Source organism: Cyanistes caeruleus, chromosome 1 (assembly GCF_971803275.1).
Source record: "Cyanistes caeruleus chromosome 1, bCyaCae1.hap1.1, whole genome shotgun sequence".
NCBI classification, from domain to species: Eukaryota; Metazoa; Chordata; class Aves; order Passeriformes; family Paridae; genus Cyanistes; species Cyanistes caeruleus.
This window is the reverse complement of record NC_141701.1, coordinates 50,877,783-50,894,995: the sequence shown is the minus strand read 5'-3', so window position 1 is coordinate 50,894,995 and position 17,213 is coordinate 50,877,783. Positions and strand designations below refer to the sequence as shown.

At 37.2% G+C, this 17,213-nt stretch overlaps 1 protein-coding gene across 23 annotated transcripts in view; it reads right to left on the bottom strand.

Annotated features, from left to right (window-relative positions):
• Positions 1–17,213, bottom strand: part of PTPRM (protein tyrosine phosphatase receptor type M) — a 440,472-nt gene that overhangs the window by 341,649 nt on the left and 81,610 nt on the right. Inside the window, exon 1 of one of the 23 annotated variants that reach the window (XM_086892503.1) lies at positions 10,933–11,096. The exons of 20 other annotated variants lie outside the window; for them this stretch is intronic. In XM_086892503.1, the coding sequence (XP_086748629.1) occupies positions 10,933–10,972 (40 nt within the window). In that variant the 5' untranslated portion in view covers positions 10,973–11,096. Of the gene's footprint in view, positions 1–10,932; positions 11,097–17,213 lie in introns of those variants that run through there. 2 more of the 23 variants (XM_086892484.1, XM_086892511.1) reach the window with 2 other exon arrangements.

The following is a 17,213-nucleotide window of genomic DNA, read 5'->3' as shown; positions in this document are numbered from 1 at the left end:
ACAACACAGCACATCTCCCTCAAAATGTCAATCTATGCTCAGTCTCAGAACCTCTGAAAAAAAAAAGTATTATTTCCTCTTTTTTTTTTTTTTTTTCCCCTCCTCACTCTCTTGTAAGTAAATTAAAAGAGAATAACATCTTATAAAAGCTCACACTCCCTCAAGTTGGGGTAGGGAAAAAATTAATGTCCCAAATTCAGAAGAATGCAGTTTAACATCATCCACAAGAAAACAGAAAAGCTTTGCTTTTTTCCTGTGGAACAGAGGAAACTTCAGCTTTTTTACATTGCTATCATCTAACAGGAGGGTTACAAAATTCTGTTCTATTTGATGTTTCACTCCAGTGAAGAATGACATCTTTCCTGTTTCTGAAAATAAATAGAACTGTAGTCAGAGATATTTCTGTCCATATTAAAGGAAATTCTGCAGCTGTTCAAACAAAACTAAACTTTAGGGATATTCATCACATTTGCTATCTGTCCAAAGGCACAGTAGGTTTAGCCCTGCCAAGCTGCATTAAAATAGGAAACAGACAAAATCTAGCTTAAAAAATTACTTTTAAAATCTGAATTTTCCTAGAGCACTATAAATGACATTACAGAATACCATATTGTCCCATTTTCACTAGGATAGAATTAATTCCTGCCCAGGGCTTAAAACCACAACACTTAACAAAAAGTAGAAGACAAAATTCCATTACACCTGACAAATACCACTTAACTGGAGTCCAGCCTTCCTAATAACTAGTCCAAGTCTATATCTGAGATTCATAGCAAGAACTCTGCAAGCATATAATCTTCAATAGAAATTATTTTTACATGCAATCACTAAGAAATTTAGTTTTTTCTTCTCTTAACAGTGAGAATATTACATATTATATTGGAATATATTGGCCTTTACAGACATACTGTGTTTGCCCTGCCCTCCAATACAGGTCATCCTGTACTAGTCTCTGTTCTAAAATATCCTTCTATAGGAAATGTCCAATACATCCAAGTATATGAGGGAAATGAGCACCTCTGGAAACTGCTTTTTACTGTACAAATTTAAGTGCAAGGGATTCAATTAGATAATCCAACGGGAACAGAAAACCCATTAAAAAACTCACAACTCCAAACTCCAACATTTTGCCTCAATGTTAACAAGAGATATAAACTCTCTCTCTCTCTCCTGAAGTCAAAAAAATCCAGAAATACATGAGATTTTTATAGAGTATATTAAATAACATCTGCAACATTTCCAGGGGGAAAGCTTAGAAATTTAGGCAGTCATTTACACATTTTTTTCTAGTACTTGAATTGCTTGCATAAATATTACTTTAAACTTCATAAAATACACCACAAGCTAAGTTTCAGACATACAAGCTGAACATCAACTTTAACAGATACATTTGTGTTTTTTTATATAAAATAAAAATAAAAAGGAAAGGCAGTTTTCTTGCCAAAGTACTGCTAATGATAATAGGACATAAATTTAAACACCAAGTTATGTAGCCTGCAATGTAGTCAAGCTTGGCAAAAAATACCAAATAGAAGTTGGCATAAATCAGCATTTACAATTCCAACCAAGACCAACGAATATATGGAATAGCTCCCACACTTTATTACATCAAACATATCTCCAGTGACAAGACAAAATAGTATAGCTTTCTTCCTCAAATCCATAGGCCCAGCCAAGCATTGCAAAATATCCAATACTGGGAAAAAGGCAAGATTTGTGTTTACAGATAGTTAATAAAGGCTTCTGCCATTCTCATGAATAAGGAAGATGTCAAAAACGTGGATAAATAGAATGATGGTTCTGTTTTTCTAGACCATTTTTCTCTCAACACAGGATCCTTTCTCACTGCCTGTTTTTCTTCATTTCTCTTGCAAGTCTGCAGCTAAATCACACTCCTAGGATTTCTTTTTTTTTCCATCTTTGCCATTTACATCCTTTGTTGTATTGCTATTACTGTAACTTCATCAAAATAGGTATCAGATATTCATGTCTGCTACAGGAAGAGTTTTAAAGGAACTTCTGAACTCCTTCAATTCCCATAAGGCTTCCACCCACAAGTAATAAAGAAAGTTCAGCAAGTATCACTGCAAGTAATCAAGCTGTACAGTCACCTATCCAGAGCACTGACTGCCACACATTAGATCTTTAATAGCACAGGTGTCAAGCCATGTTTTTTTTGATGGCGAGACACTAAGGTTAAGATGAATACTAATAAAGGCTTTGCACAGCCATGACTTCTTGTTAAGTCTTGTGCAGATTAAAACAGAATACATGGCATGTATTGGTGTTGGAAATGAAGGCCAGCTTGTAACACAGAACATCTTAGTGGAAAAAAACAAACCCGGGAAAACCCACTTAGCCAAACCAGCCAAGAAATAATCAATGTAAATTAAGAGTCATCAACGATCCTAGTGGCTTATGACCAACTCCTGGAAGTTCTGCCTCTCACATTTGACCATACTACAAGATGAAATTCCTTAGAAATGGGTCATCAACCTTTGAGAAACCCCTACGTTTGCCTCTCCTGAAGCCGCCCTGGCTGCCACTGCAGTGCTTCCTCTATTTTCTAGTCATGGTTCTCTTACTGTGAAAGATTTTCAGCTCATGAAATGGACCCATGGTATCAACAAGGACTGGTAAAGTCTGAGCAATTATCAGGTCTTTAATGTCTCTCATCATCACACTGTTTTGAAACACGAGCCACTGCCAAGACAGGCTGCTGTTTATAATCAACCCGCTCACTTGAGAAATCTGCTCATTTTTTGCTACTAGAATTGATAATAATAATCAAAACACATATTGGCTGTTACACAGTTTAATCAAGCAAAGCAATTTCCCTGCCTGTTATACTGATATCACAGTTTGCATGGCCAAACCATATTTTAAAGGATGAACTCCTTGCTGACTGAAATATTTATAAGTAAAACAGAAGATATATATCCCATTAAGATTCTTTGGCTTGTGCTGCATTTTATAAATATTTTTGGATTCCTAAGGGGAACTGAATTTACAAATGCACAAAATGCAACACAGCCTATTGCAGCCTATGGTTCTTTCAACTGCAATTATCCATTTAACCATCATGAACACAGTTCAACGTAACTATGACATTGTCTGAGTGTAGTCCTTTTTGGATGCTTCAATTTTAGCTGTCTAAATTACTTTAGATCTTGAAAAATTTATCAGCTTAAACAAGGAATATAATTTAAGATGAAAGCAACCAATTAAAGTAACAGGGATAAAGAATACACTGTATTTTTCCTAATTTATTCCAACTATTTTGTGTTTTACAGACCCTTGACATCTGTTATGAAGCATTCTCAAAGAATACCTTAGCAAATAGTAGGATACTACAAATCCTTTAAGTGACAAAAAGTAACGTAGAAAAAAGTTCCAATTATGCTGGACACTACTTTATTTCTCTTGATTTTGTATACTTCAGAGATCTCAGATCAATATCTACTTTCCATCAAAAATTTGCTGCTAAGTGTACAAGTGCTAAAACTAGGAATTCCTATGTCACTGGCAGGGAACATAAGTGCATACCAGAACTAATGCAATGTCCCTGCTTTGGGATAAAACATTTTTTTTTTCTTTGCAGCAGAGCCCCATGGTTTCTGATCTCACACAGTACCATGAATTCCGCTGCAGAATATGTGAACCCAGAAGATAAGTTTACTGAATCCCCTGTTTTCCTAGTATTCTTCTTTTTCTCATTTAAAAAGTATTCTGAACCCTGCTGTCTCTGTTATTTTCGGTTTCATACTGGAAATGGGGTTATGTTGATTAACTCTAAGTGCAATGTAGCTATACTTTGAAATAGAAATTAAAATATATCTGATATATTTGATATCTGATCTGAAAGCAGGGACGCCTCGACCCCATTTTATATCAGGAGTCTTGGATATTTCAGGGAAAGATACATCTCCTATTAGGCAATTTATCTTTCCTTTCTGTCTGTAACAAAAAAAAGAAGCCTCTGCCCAAACCAACAACACAGCATTCTTCAGGCAACTGCATTCCCTCCTGAATGAACATGCCTGCATCCAAGAGCAATGGGCCAAGTGCATCACCCAGACAACATACCAAGGCAAAAGAAAACTGAAATAACTGAAAATCCATGACAAACGGCAATTGTTAAGATTGTGAATGAGTCAGCTTATCCTCAAGGGTTACTGCTCAGGACAATCATACTATCTAGACACACTCACAACAATATAAAGTGATCTGAGAAACACAGCATTAGGAAAATGGGATCCTATGCCTCTAAGCTGTCAAGCCATCCCATCAGAGAATAAACAATTTCTCCTTTGGGGGAAGATAAGGAGTCATAAAGAGGAGAATAAGCCATTCTCAATTATAAACTCACTATTAGAGAAAGCAACAGTGAGAATAAATGTATAATTTTTAACATTAAAAAAAAATTGAACTGCTGCCTGTAAACCTGTACCACAGGTCTGGTCTGCTGTATAATTTCTACTATAGATGGGGTGATGACAGAAATTGCCTAGTTCAAAACCATTTGCTTCTCTGAAATCAATAAATGGTTGAGCCAATAAAGGTTCATGCAAACTAACTTCAGCTAGGTAAATGGATTATTTAAAGAACTTATTAGAAACTGAACATAGTGGTCTGCTGGATTCTACTTAGTGTGTAGTTTCTTAGCAAAAAAAAGGCTCTACCTGCCCTTTCAAAGGGGTTGAAAGGGTTTATAAGACATGCTAGCTCAGAGATAGCCAGTAAAATAAACTCCTCCTTCTCTGTGTGCCTCCAAAGCACACACAGAAGTGCCATGTATCTGCAGAGACATACATGCACCAAAAATTCTCATGCAGGCTTTACAAGTGAGCTTTCAACAGTGGGTAGTCTCTTTTAAAATGGAACACTTATTTTCTCTCAAAATAGACCAAGGTTTGTCTTGTTTTTCACACCAAAGGCAAGTGGTCAGAGCTCTGAAGTAATTCTGTCATCTGTATTACTGGTCAGGGAGCCTGAAAATCCATGTGCTGCATAAAGTTGATTTAATTTAAAACAGTATCTACATTTCGTCAAGTCTACATATGCATGGGGATGAGAAAGAAGAGAAAAAGGAAACAGACCTGACAATTAGAGACCTTTTTTTGATTGTGGCTGTGCTCAGAATGGGTTTTGAAGAAGGCAGAGGATAGAAGAATTGTCTGGAGAAATCTCATGAGCCAGAGCAAAAATCATGAGGTAAAAATATATATTTAGGAACTAAGAAAGTCTGATATTAATTCTGTCCCTAAGGGAGAAAATAAGACAAAAATTATATAAAACTGTGCTGAGACTTGTGGAGAAAGTAGTACAAGAATGCTAGAGAATTCCAAATTTATGGTCACAATTCCAGCAGTATCACATGACAACATACAAAAAAACCCCCATTTAGATAAACACTTAAAACTCTTATTTAAGAGTCTTCAAAACCTCACCACATGATCGTAAAACATTTACAGCTGTTTCTCTCTTTTCTCCTTCCACTTACCTGACAGAAACTGAATTAACATAAATGTCTCCAAAAATGCTTCAGTTTTGGTGACACAGGATAATGTAGAAAAGTTGAATTTTATGGAAAGCATATTTGTCAGTTCTAGCTTCCCCCAGAAAGCTGCCCACACTTAGGTAAATAAAATGGTTTTTAACAATTGCATTTGCCTAATAGATACTGGGAATACTTCAAAATTTGGGTTCCTGGACTGAAAAGCCCTGAAGAAAGTTTCATCTCCATATGTGCATTTAAACTCCTGTGAAAAAAACAGAAAAAGAAACCACTCTCCAAAGCAAGACAATGAATAAAGGCTCTTACAATAAAAATCATCTATCTTGTGTAAGCAAATACAATCCATGTATTTGTGTCATTTTTGTATCAGTGAATATTTATGAGGCCCATGGGAAAAAGAGTGCACATTAATATTCTATGAGCAAACTTATTTCTGGCATTATTCAATGGCAGGGTGTTCGATTTCACAATATTAGTGATAGCTTCTCTTAACGTATGGCATCAATTATACGGGCAAGTGCACATACATGCTTACACACACAAATTATAACCCTGCTGCAGTTGTCACTAGTTAGGACATCTACCAAGAGAAATACCTGAGTTTTCAATCCTCTATGGAGTGTACAGGATTATGTAGAAATGTATTATGGAGATTCTATTTTGAGAAGTACTATTAAAACAAGCATATTTGCAGAAGTCATCAAATTTTATGCTTTAGTTAAAGGGAGGATATCATGCTGGGTGTTAAAACTAACAGCTATTCTTCCAGTTTGACATGAGTTAATAGTAAGAGACATTTCTTGTATGCATAACAGCTATGGATAAATTTTAGTGGCTGTTGGAGGGAGGGGGTTGGTGGGATTTTTTTGTTTTTCTTTTCTTTTTTCCATGTGCATTGCTGTCCTTTTAAATTACTAATTTATGCTTAATTTGAATTCTAGATTAAGGAATTTACTTTACAAACGTATGTTAGGATAACTTTTGTACCAAAAAAAGCTCCATATGAGAAGTACTTTGCAAAGATTTTCCAAGAACAACAAGAAGTCCAATTCGTAACATCTTTTTAACCTACAGATGTACACACCATATTAAAAAAAATCATGCTGGGCATACCAGTTGCAAAAAGGGAGACAGGTGATTTACATTTTTATTGGAGCTGAATGAACATGATTAAACTCTGGACTTTGGTCAAAACCACTACAGAAATGAATTAACAAAAGGCAGATTTCCCATATGTTTTGCATCTTGTTTATCACAAATACATGACAAAAATGTGCTTCAAAATACAAAAAAATCTCTTATATAAACAGCCTGAAACATTTCAGTATAAAGCTTTGACCTACAAATAACAAAATGAACCTTCTTCATATACTTAAAACAGAATTAAAAATTCAAATTATATTCTGGCAGTGGAAAAAGCCTGCTGAGAAAAACAAAAATGCATCTGCACACCTATTTCATATCATTTATACCATAGGATTTCTTTAATTTTTTTTTATAGCTACCACCCAGAAGTGCACAGAACCCCTTTATTAAACATGTAAAAGCAGTCAGTCATCCTGGCTGGCAAAGAAAGCAGATGCTATGGAACAGAGATATGGGAGACATTATTTTTTTTCCCCATTTACCTGAAATGGAGACTAGTAAGGACATGATCAGGAGGGTGGAATGCACACAGTGCACTCACACAAGGTAACAATTAGGCATACTTTAATTTGACACCATCCAGCACCCCTTAAAGGATCTGAAAAGACACCTCTGTTTTGGAAATCTCTAGTAAAACCCACAACTGTACCCCATACTGTCTCTGTATTCTTTTCTAGGGAAGAAAAGGAAGAGGTGTGATTTTCAGTGCAGCTCCTGGACCACACTCCCCCTCCCAGCTGCGACTTTGAAGCAGCAGTCAGCAGCACTTCACCCTTCTGTCAGCCGAGGGACAAAGCACATTCCACAGGGATCTCTCTTCCACTCAGCATCTATTTGTGATTTCTTAGACTGGCAACAGATGCTGCCCCTATTAATTTAATTATTATGTAGAACGCCTCTAACCTTTTCTCATTTAGATTTTATTGCAATTTTATCTTCGCTTCTCTTTTCAGTATACTGAGGAAAGATCTATCACCAAAATATGCTCAAGCATGTACAGATGCAATGAAAGAAAACATCTAAACACAGTAAGAAATTAAGAATTTGATGTCACTCTCTCCTGGTTTCATTTGCTTGTACAGAGCTACCAATGTCTAAAGGCAAAATCCTAACTTGTTACCTTAGGTGAAGTGCTACCCTGATAAAGGGTAAACTCAAGAATCACTCACCATTATGGTATTATATTATTATACCATCCCAATATGGTATTTATGAGGGATGTAACCAGTTGTGCTGATGTGTCAAAAATAAGCAAATTCCAACCAAATAGGACAGCTGTCTACTCTCAGTAGTTTCATATTAATTCCACTTTTTTAACTGATTATCCTAAAAACTGCTTAGTCCGTTTCATTTCACCTCACCCAAGCACCCCAGAATCTTTCACCAAAACAGCACAGTAGAGCTATCCCAGAAAGATTCATCCAGGGAAGGGGAGAGAAGAGCAGGGAAAGACATTTGGAAAGCACCACAAAACTGTAGAAGTGGAAAACAATATAGAACTGCACAGAAGATATTCAAGAAAAAAATCATATATAATGGAAAGCAAATAAAAGCAAAATAAAGCAAAAAAAAGCAAATAAAGCAAAATAAAATGAAATTCATAAGGAAGGAAAAAAAGGGTGGGAAAACCTACTCTTTTCTTCCATCCCACCTGGGAGGAAGAGATTGAAACATATGCCTTGCAGCCAAAATTTATCATAATGCTGGGTCTGCTCATCCCAACACTCTATTTAAAACACAGTATAACCTCAGAAGCATACAATCATCAAGACTGTGATTATGAGACCACACCAGACCATTTCTCTAACATCTGTTCAGGAAACACCACATTAGATTTTCAGTTTGTCATGAAGACAAACCTTTTCATGCTACATCCATCCTAGGGCTCTGGGGAAATACAGCCTAATAAAAGACAGTCAGAACACCTTTTTCACAACCAGCACTGCTAGCCATTCAACTCACAAAGCCATTAAATTCCTGATCCCAGTGGAATCTGTTTTTCACTAAGGCACTTTTTAATAACTTCCAAAAACAGCTCCTCTTTCTTAAAATTACTAAAATCCAACACTTTCATTCTTAGTTAGAAATCGTGCCATTCAATTCCCCCCCACAAAGTTTTTCCCCATGTTATAATGGATAGGCAGGAATGAATGGATGTGAATGAAGGCAAACTTAAGTAGCACACTGAGCAGCCACTGTTCTTTTGTCTATGGCTGTGCCAAGAGCCACACAAGTTTTCACCAAACAAACAGTAATCAGCTGCACTTCATGCTATGAGACTATGAAAAAAAAAGGACCATGTTGCTTCAACACATTTATTACATAAATTTGCAATTCAGATTAAGCCAAAGGACACTTGCTCTGACTGAACAAGTCAAGCCAAAGTGTTATTTCCCAGGTCAATGTGGCTTTGTTCATGCCCCGTCTTCCAGCATTAGGTAAATGGACACACACTGACAAGCAATCCTTTTTCCTTACAGACTAATCAAAACCTGTGATATTTTATATTACTTTAACTACTGTGTAACAACTGTATGTTAACAGCTCAGATTACATCTGAAAAAAAGCAAGTAAGAATCTAAGTTCTGATTTAAAAGCTCAATATCATGTTTTTCTAAAGTAAATACATATAACAGTGTAAAACAGTTCAAAGTCTTGATTAGGTAAAAGCCATCTCTAAGGCAGTGGACCGACAGCAAACTTCAAGATACCATAGCTGAACTGCTATTACAGATAGAATATCCTCAAGGGGAGCCCCAAGACTAACTTCTTCCCCAGATTTCACAGCTTTTACAAGCAGTAAATACTGCCTCTGAAATTATCAGATAGCAGGACTGTAGACAACCTGTTTTATCAAAATCCAATTTTGATAGCTGAGAGATTAACTATTATTTCATCCTACTATCAGGACATTCTGAGCTGAGTAATTTTTTGGGTTTGCTTTTTTTTCTCTCCTTTGATTTTGTCAAAAAACTACTATAACATGCTATTTATCTCTATATAAAGGGATTTCTTTGAGAAACCTGACAGCATTCTCTCATCTGCCAGCTGAGCTTTTAAAATGTATCTTCACCTTTAAACTCTTCAAGCTAAAAAACACAAGTGTACTTGAAGCTCAATCATTCTCCCTGGTGCTACTCATTTTTAATGAGCCTCTTTTCTTTACATCTCCCAGCAGACTCCACAAAACAATCTCAGGTGCTGTGAAACCAGTCCTTGATGCTTCTCCAAACCTCTGTCTTTTTGAGCCTAAAATCTTCCTGCTAAACCCATACGGGACTGATGGGCTGTTTCAGTCAAACCCAATTTCACTTATTTATCACAAGCCTCTGCTTAGAAACTCTGCTGTGGATTGCTTGTAGACACAATCTGTTTCCAGCTTTGAACTTTAAAAAGGATTTAAGCAGTCAATCTCATATCATTATAAATCCAACATGCATTACTTGTCTATTGATTGTGAGAAAATAAAAGTTTGAAGCTTGATTTCAGGGCTAATCTTTCCATTTGCTTGATGAGTTCTGCAGTTGTTAGAGAACACTTAATGCATCCTGTTATACTACAGCATATTAAGCTTAGATGAAAAATACAGACTATTTACAACACAGCTCTAGCTTTAAGTAAAGAACAAAGGCAGTGGTAGCTTTTCTAGTCTCAGGAGGTTTTTTAGCTATGCCACAATTAAAAACAGAAAAAAAAACCCCTAAATATGTCTTTATACTAATAACATTCAGATGAATTTTATAATTCTTCTGCCCCATATATCAGAAGTTTATATTCTACTTCATCAATGGATAGAGCAAAAGAAAAAATAGAAAGAACACATTGGTACTCATTATTTTCCTTATTAAACTGCTTTACTAATGGTATTTTTTCTTATAAATTTCAAGTGAAATCGTTTGTCATCTAATTAAACAAGTTGCTTATGTTCTGACTTCTAATGTGTGCACTGAGATACCTGAGAACAAATGCCATAAAATTATTTTATATGTAGATCAAATTTTAAGTCAAACACTGAAGCTCCTGCAGCTCCTGTCCTGCCCACTAATCCAAGAATCCTACCACTCTTTTTTTTTTTTCTTTCTTTTAATATCTGTGGGTTTTCCTTCAGGTGAGAAAGGCTGTTCTGGTTTTCTTTTTAAAGTTCCCACATATGCATTTTCCCATGCAGTGACTGTGCAGCACTACAGACTTTAGTTCTGTGATGCAACCATTGATAAAGCTCTACTCAATCAATAATTCAGGAAAATATTCATCTCTAGATTACTTACTGCTGTCATTAGGACTCTGTGACTGGATGAAGGAGAGCATGACCTCCACCTGGAGGTTTTTACCTGTGCTGCTCTGTCAATTAACCCGTAGGAGGTGCCACAGTGATAAAGCAGTCAAAAACCTCCAACAGGCAACTTCATCACATGGGTAATTAGTTCACTACATCAATAATGCCTCCAGTCATTAGCAGCACTAAGGCTGAATCCCAGGTCTGCTTGCTAAATTCAGACAGCAAAACAGCTTTTAACTGTGCTACAGGTATAAATAACTTTCTATTTTTAAATGTAGTTAGCTACTGCTTTTTTTTCCCCCTTGGTTTTTAGTCATTATCTCTTGCAGTAAATTATACTTTATTTCATTCATCACATCCATAACCTTCTTTCAGAAGGAAAAGAATTAATTAATTTTAGATACCTCTGGTATTTTCACAAGGTCTCATCAAGCTACAAGAGAGACCCACATTTGACACTGCTGAAAACATTACTGCTGCAACACTGACACGCCCAAACTTAGATGACCCAAGGAGCGAACTCTTGAACCTCCCACGCAGCAGAATAGGGCACTATCACTACACTACCCAGATAAAAGAATTACTTTCAAATCTTGCTTATAAGAGGATTAAGTCAGTAGTAAACTCACTTAAATGTTATACTGTAACAAAAAGAAAAATTGAGGCCACACAAATCTTCAATCTACTTTCCAACCTCGCTGAAACCATTTCAGGTCTGTGTGTGAGTGACTGTAATCATCTGAGTATGAGCAAGTTCAAAAAACTGTCAGGGTGATTCGAATTCTTTTTTGCTTTCCACAAATTTGTGTTCCACGCCTGATGAAAGGGATGTTTTTTACAGGTTGTAATGCTGGAACAAGCATCTCTGATCCTTTGTGAAAAACATCTGATATTCCTGGGACACCAGTATGTTACACTGGGAAGGTCATACCCTCTCAGTTGCCAAAGTTTGCTTCAGGATAGGAATAAAAATAATAATAGCTATGTATGCTCATGTCTCTAAACAGTATAGATCAGGACAATATCATTGATTTATGACAGATTAGGCTAGCTCAGAGGTTTTAGGCTCTATTATTTGAAAGTACTGATATAATGTTACAAAATAATATCACTTGTTATATATGGTGTATATATATATACATTTTCATGCATATTTTCCAGGATCTCTCTTGATTTACCTTTAATTATTTATTAGCCATTAAAACACTTGAGCTTTTAGGGCAATTTTCACATTTTTTCAAAAGCATCTTACTGAAAGATTTAAAACTCTTTATAAAAAGTTGTACTTGGTCTCTGTATCTAAAGTACCAAATAGGTCTAAAGATTTAAAAAGAAGGTAAGAACCGTGCATCAAGTGACAACAGCCAGTTATTGAGTATTTGTGGGGCTGGAGACTCCACAACCATCACAGGCAATCTGTGGCAGACTTCTGTCACATCTTTCATTTTTCTAATGGATTAGAGGGAAGCTCCTGTGTTTCAGGTTGTGCCCATCGCCTCTGCTCCCATCAGTGGGCACCCCTGAATAGAGCCTGGCTCTGTCCTCTTTGCACCATCCCCTCAGATATTTATGGACATTGATAAGATCCCCCTAAGAAGCCTTCTCTTCTCCAGGCTGTGCTGTTCCTGTACTCGTATCCTTTTATTAGAGAGACATACTCCAGTCCACCATCTCTGTGGCCCTTCACTGGATGGTCTTCAGTATATTCATGTCTCTCCTGTACTGGGGAGCCTAGAACTGGGCCCAGCACTCCAGCTTTGGCCTCATCAGTGCTGAGCAGAGGGGAAGGATCACCACCCTGGACTTGCTGGGAATACTCCTAATGCAACCCAGGAGACCACTGGCCTTTACTGTGAGGGCCTGTTGTTGGCTCATGGTCAGCCTGGTGTTCACCTTGATCCATAAGACCTCTTTTGCAAAGCTGCTCTCCAGCTGGTCAGACACCAGCCTGTACTGATGTCAGGGGGAATTCCTCTCCAGGTGCAGGACTTGGCATTTTGCTGAACAGTTCTTTAGTGTATCAGCCCCTTCCAGTTCTGTGTCAACTGCAAACTTGCTGAAGGTGTGCTCTGCCCGCTCATCCAGATCTTTAATGAAGATGCTGAACAGGACTGGACCCCCAAGTCTGTCACTAACATTACGTGCCACAGAACATCACCCTTTGGGCCTGGATGCTCACACAGCTTTCTGCCTGTCCACTGTCTGCTCATTCAGCCTATACTCCATCAGCTTCTCTGTGAGGTACTACAGTCAAGCTGGACAAAATCTGGTGGTCTCTTCTCATTTACCAGGACAGGCAATTCATCATAGCTGGTTATCAAGTTGGTCAAGAAGGTCATCACATTGCTCCCTTCCCCTTGGTGAGTTTGTGCTACTCCTCCTGATCTTGTCCTTCATTCACCTGAAAATGGTTTCCAGAATTAGCTGCTCCATCACCTTCTGAGGTGAGGCTGACCTGCCTGTTGTTTCCTGTATCCTTTTACTTGCTCTTTTTGACATTTGTTTTCCTCTAGCTCTCAGGCACCTCTTCCAGTTGCCATGATCATCCAAAGGTTATGAAGAATGGCCTTATAATGGTATCAACCATCTCTCTCTCATGCATCCCATTAGGACCACAGGTACCAAAGGAACATCCACTTCAACTCTCTGTTTTTTCCAAACATTAATTCACCTTATTCTCAGCCTGAATTTGTTTAGTCATTCAGGCTTTTTTTCTACTAGCAGTCTGCCTCAATTGTTAAACAACAGTTCTCTACAGCATGTTTCCAAACACAGATCAAATCTTGTAAGTATGACTGGTTCAAGAGATTCTAGATTTAAGGAATTTCAAAGGTGTGCTCCCAAAGACTTAATGGTTCAGAACAGTTGTTCTTCTGAGCTTCCCTGAGTTCATGAGTTGAGATGTTGCATGAGCTGGATCAAGTATTCTAATGACATAATAATAATAATGCCAAGTGTCCCTCCTGTTTCAGATACTTCTGATCACACATCACAAAGCATGGCTTCCGTGTCTTTTTCAATCACTGTCTCCTTAATAATGTTTCTTGAGGCTGGAGGCACGTCTTCATTTCTGTGTCGGAACATACAGCTCCACCTTACTAGATGACTTAGCTCTCCCCTGATCACTATTTATCATGGCACTAACCATGCTGTCATCTTCATGCTTTTATCAGTAATGACTCTGTACTTCTTCCTCATCACTAATAAAAAGGTTAAACACCATCAGATATAAAATTAATCCTCAGAGGACCTCCACATACTCCACACTGATTACCTATTAACCATTTTTCTAGAAGACATTTGATGTATGCTGATGATTCTGTACCGCTCCAATTTCTAAATCAACATGTCACATGGCGCCAAATCAAACATTTTACAAATACTAAATGTCACGTATCTCTGAAAAGTCAAACTTGTTCTCTGGAAACATCATGTTCTCCTGAGAAAAGATCCATCCCTCAGAACTCTATGTTGAGTGAAATTACCTTACGAAGATTTACAGATATGTAACACAGTTTATTCCCAGGCAGCCATGCTACCTTGCACCAAATTAATGTCTGTTTGACAGACTTGGTCATCCTATCCATCCTTTTAATGCTTTGTCTTACCAATTTTAAACAATTACAAACTTACTTTTTAATACACATCCATCTCTCTTTCCTACACTTCCTCTCCATTTTTGTAACTTATTTTACTTTTCCTTTTGTCTTAAAAAGCATACATCAAACAATTCTATTTTTGCAATAAGCAATATTCTGCATATATTTTCTTCTACTTCTTCCATATTAGTTCTGCTTCCAGAACTAACTGCCAATGAATTCTGACAAAGAAATGTCTTATTCTCATGATAAACAAGCACACCAACATTCATGGTTTTATGATGCTGGTACGTAAATTGCCAACAACAGAAGTAGGGACAATACCAGGCAATTCCTAATCTGTAAAGGAGCTCTAAATAGTGAAGCAGGGAAATTCTTTCACAGATATATCCTTTCTTAAACAAACAAACAAACCAACCAAAAAACCCCAACCAAGACTTAAACATAAAAACAGAAAGCCAGACTTTTTTATACAGAACCTAGCACTCCAAAACATATCATGAAACTATTACATAAAGCCATACACTCAGAGTAGTGATGCAGAACAACCATCTATTGCAGAAAATATCTTCACAATCAGTGAAGTCACTGCTCTTTTTAAATAGCTCCACTAAGATGGACTGAGACTTTCAGGAACACACACTTGCATCTTTTCTCACAATTTGTTTTATTCACAATGGTAAAAAAATTGTGACATAACTCACCTGTGGCATGAATTGATTAGCAGTGTTCTGAGAAATCTGGTATTTTATTTAGAAAGGCATTGATTTGCAAGCAATAGGGCTAAAGAGACACAGCTAAACCAAACTAAATAAAGGACTAAACAAATGTTCATGGAGACAGGGAATTCTATGCATGAGAACTTTCTGGAGAAAAATTTATATTAAGTTTTTGTTCTTTAAAATTTAGATGAGTAGTTGCAAGATGAATGGCCAGTTTCACCGTTTTTAATAGTTTCTATACCTTAGAAGGTTATTTTATTGATGTAAAATTTAAACCATGGTTGACAAAATGCACCTCTGCGTCTCTAGAGCTGTGAAAGTACGACAAAATAATGGATCTCCTTCCTGTAGAAAATTGCCTCATTTACAAGATAAGTGTCCCACATTTTGTGCATACATTATATTCAGACATATTTTCCCATGTTCTTTGGCTGTTTTTATTTTTTTTTCTTTTCTCCCTGTAGCCTCAGGTAAGCCTGAAAGCAACCAAGAATTAATTTAAGCAACCAGAATGAGACAAAATTTCTATTTCTTATTTTTCTTACTCCTTCTAGCACATTTACCTTCCAATTTTTTAGGGAAGTATTTTAGTCTAGCTTCAAATTCATGAATACCATAGTCTTATTTTAAGGTAAATGCTACACTAATACTACAGTAATTTTCCTCCTTCACTGATTTACAGCAGCAGATCTGTTCTTTGGTGCCAAAGGACTAGTGGCATTCATCCGTACTCCACCTCCTGCGTCCTTTTTTTGTTTGTTTGTTTTTGGGGGGGAAGTTGTTTTAGTTTGCAATGATTTGTTTTCCCAAAATAAGCATACTGAAGAAATGGCCTCCTCATAGTCCATCCTTTTAACCAACCACACTTCAGAGCTGGGTAGAGACAGGACATGGGGGTAGGTAATGGGGATGCTGCACAGTGACTCAGCTGCCCTCTGAGCACATCGCCCATTGCTAAGAGAAGGCACTAGACTCTCATTCTGTGCTTGTTTGCAGTTGATCTTATGACATGTGTATGAATGCAATGCCCAAACTCTGGCATTTTCTTTGCAGGAAACTAATCCCTGTCTTACAATATCCTCAGCATCATGTGGTGCAACTGTCACTTACCAAACCTGACAGGAAATAAAACCTGAGATCTTTTTTGGTAAAGCAAAGAGTAGTCACTGTGAAGGTCCACACCCAACAGACAAACAAGAAATAAAGCCAAAAAGATGGCTTCGCTATTTTAAAAAGGACCGCTATCATGCCGACTGATGCATGAAGAGAGTTTCAAAATTACATCTTAAATTAACAAGGCTGAAGCAGTTCCCACAGATGGTAGATCAACAACAGCTTCTGTACTGTAAATCCTTTACTAAAAACTGTAAATCCGCGCCTTTAAGGCCCAACTCTCTGTAATCATCTTTGTTCATCTTTAACTACATTGCCAAAAGCCCCTAATTAGTACCATCTTAGGCTGCCTTTCACTGCTCCCCAGCCTAATCATTTGACTAATTACTGGCACATAATCTCAGTGTCAGGTTAGAAGATGTTTTTTGAATGAAGATAAGCATATGGAAGAAGTGCCTTAACTAGAGGGCATGGAAGATAGCCTGTGCTCAGCTTCAAGACAACCCCGAGTAGCAGGTAGGCAAAGCCATTGAGCCTGGCTTAAGGCTAGGAAAGAGTGAAGAAAGATGCAGTCACAGCCAACAGCAAATTCACAAACATGATAATCCACAAAGGCCAACAGCAAGAAGCTTTTAGTGGAGAAAGATTACAGCCTGAACATTCATTCTAGCAAGATAGCAGGGAATGTGACTTTGGATTTTCAATGAGTTATACAAAGGAACACCAGCAAATTCTGCAGTAATGAATGGAGGTGGGAAGGAAAGCATACGGAATTGTTTTTTGCAAAGGCAAGAAAAGAACATGTCTGATTTAAGGAATATATGAAAAGATCAGGA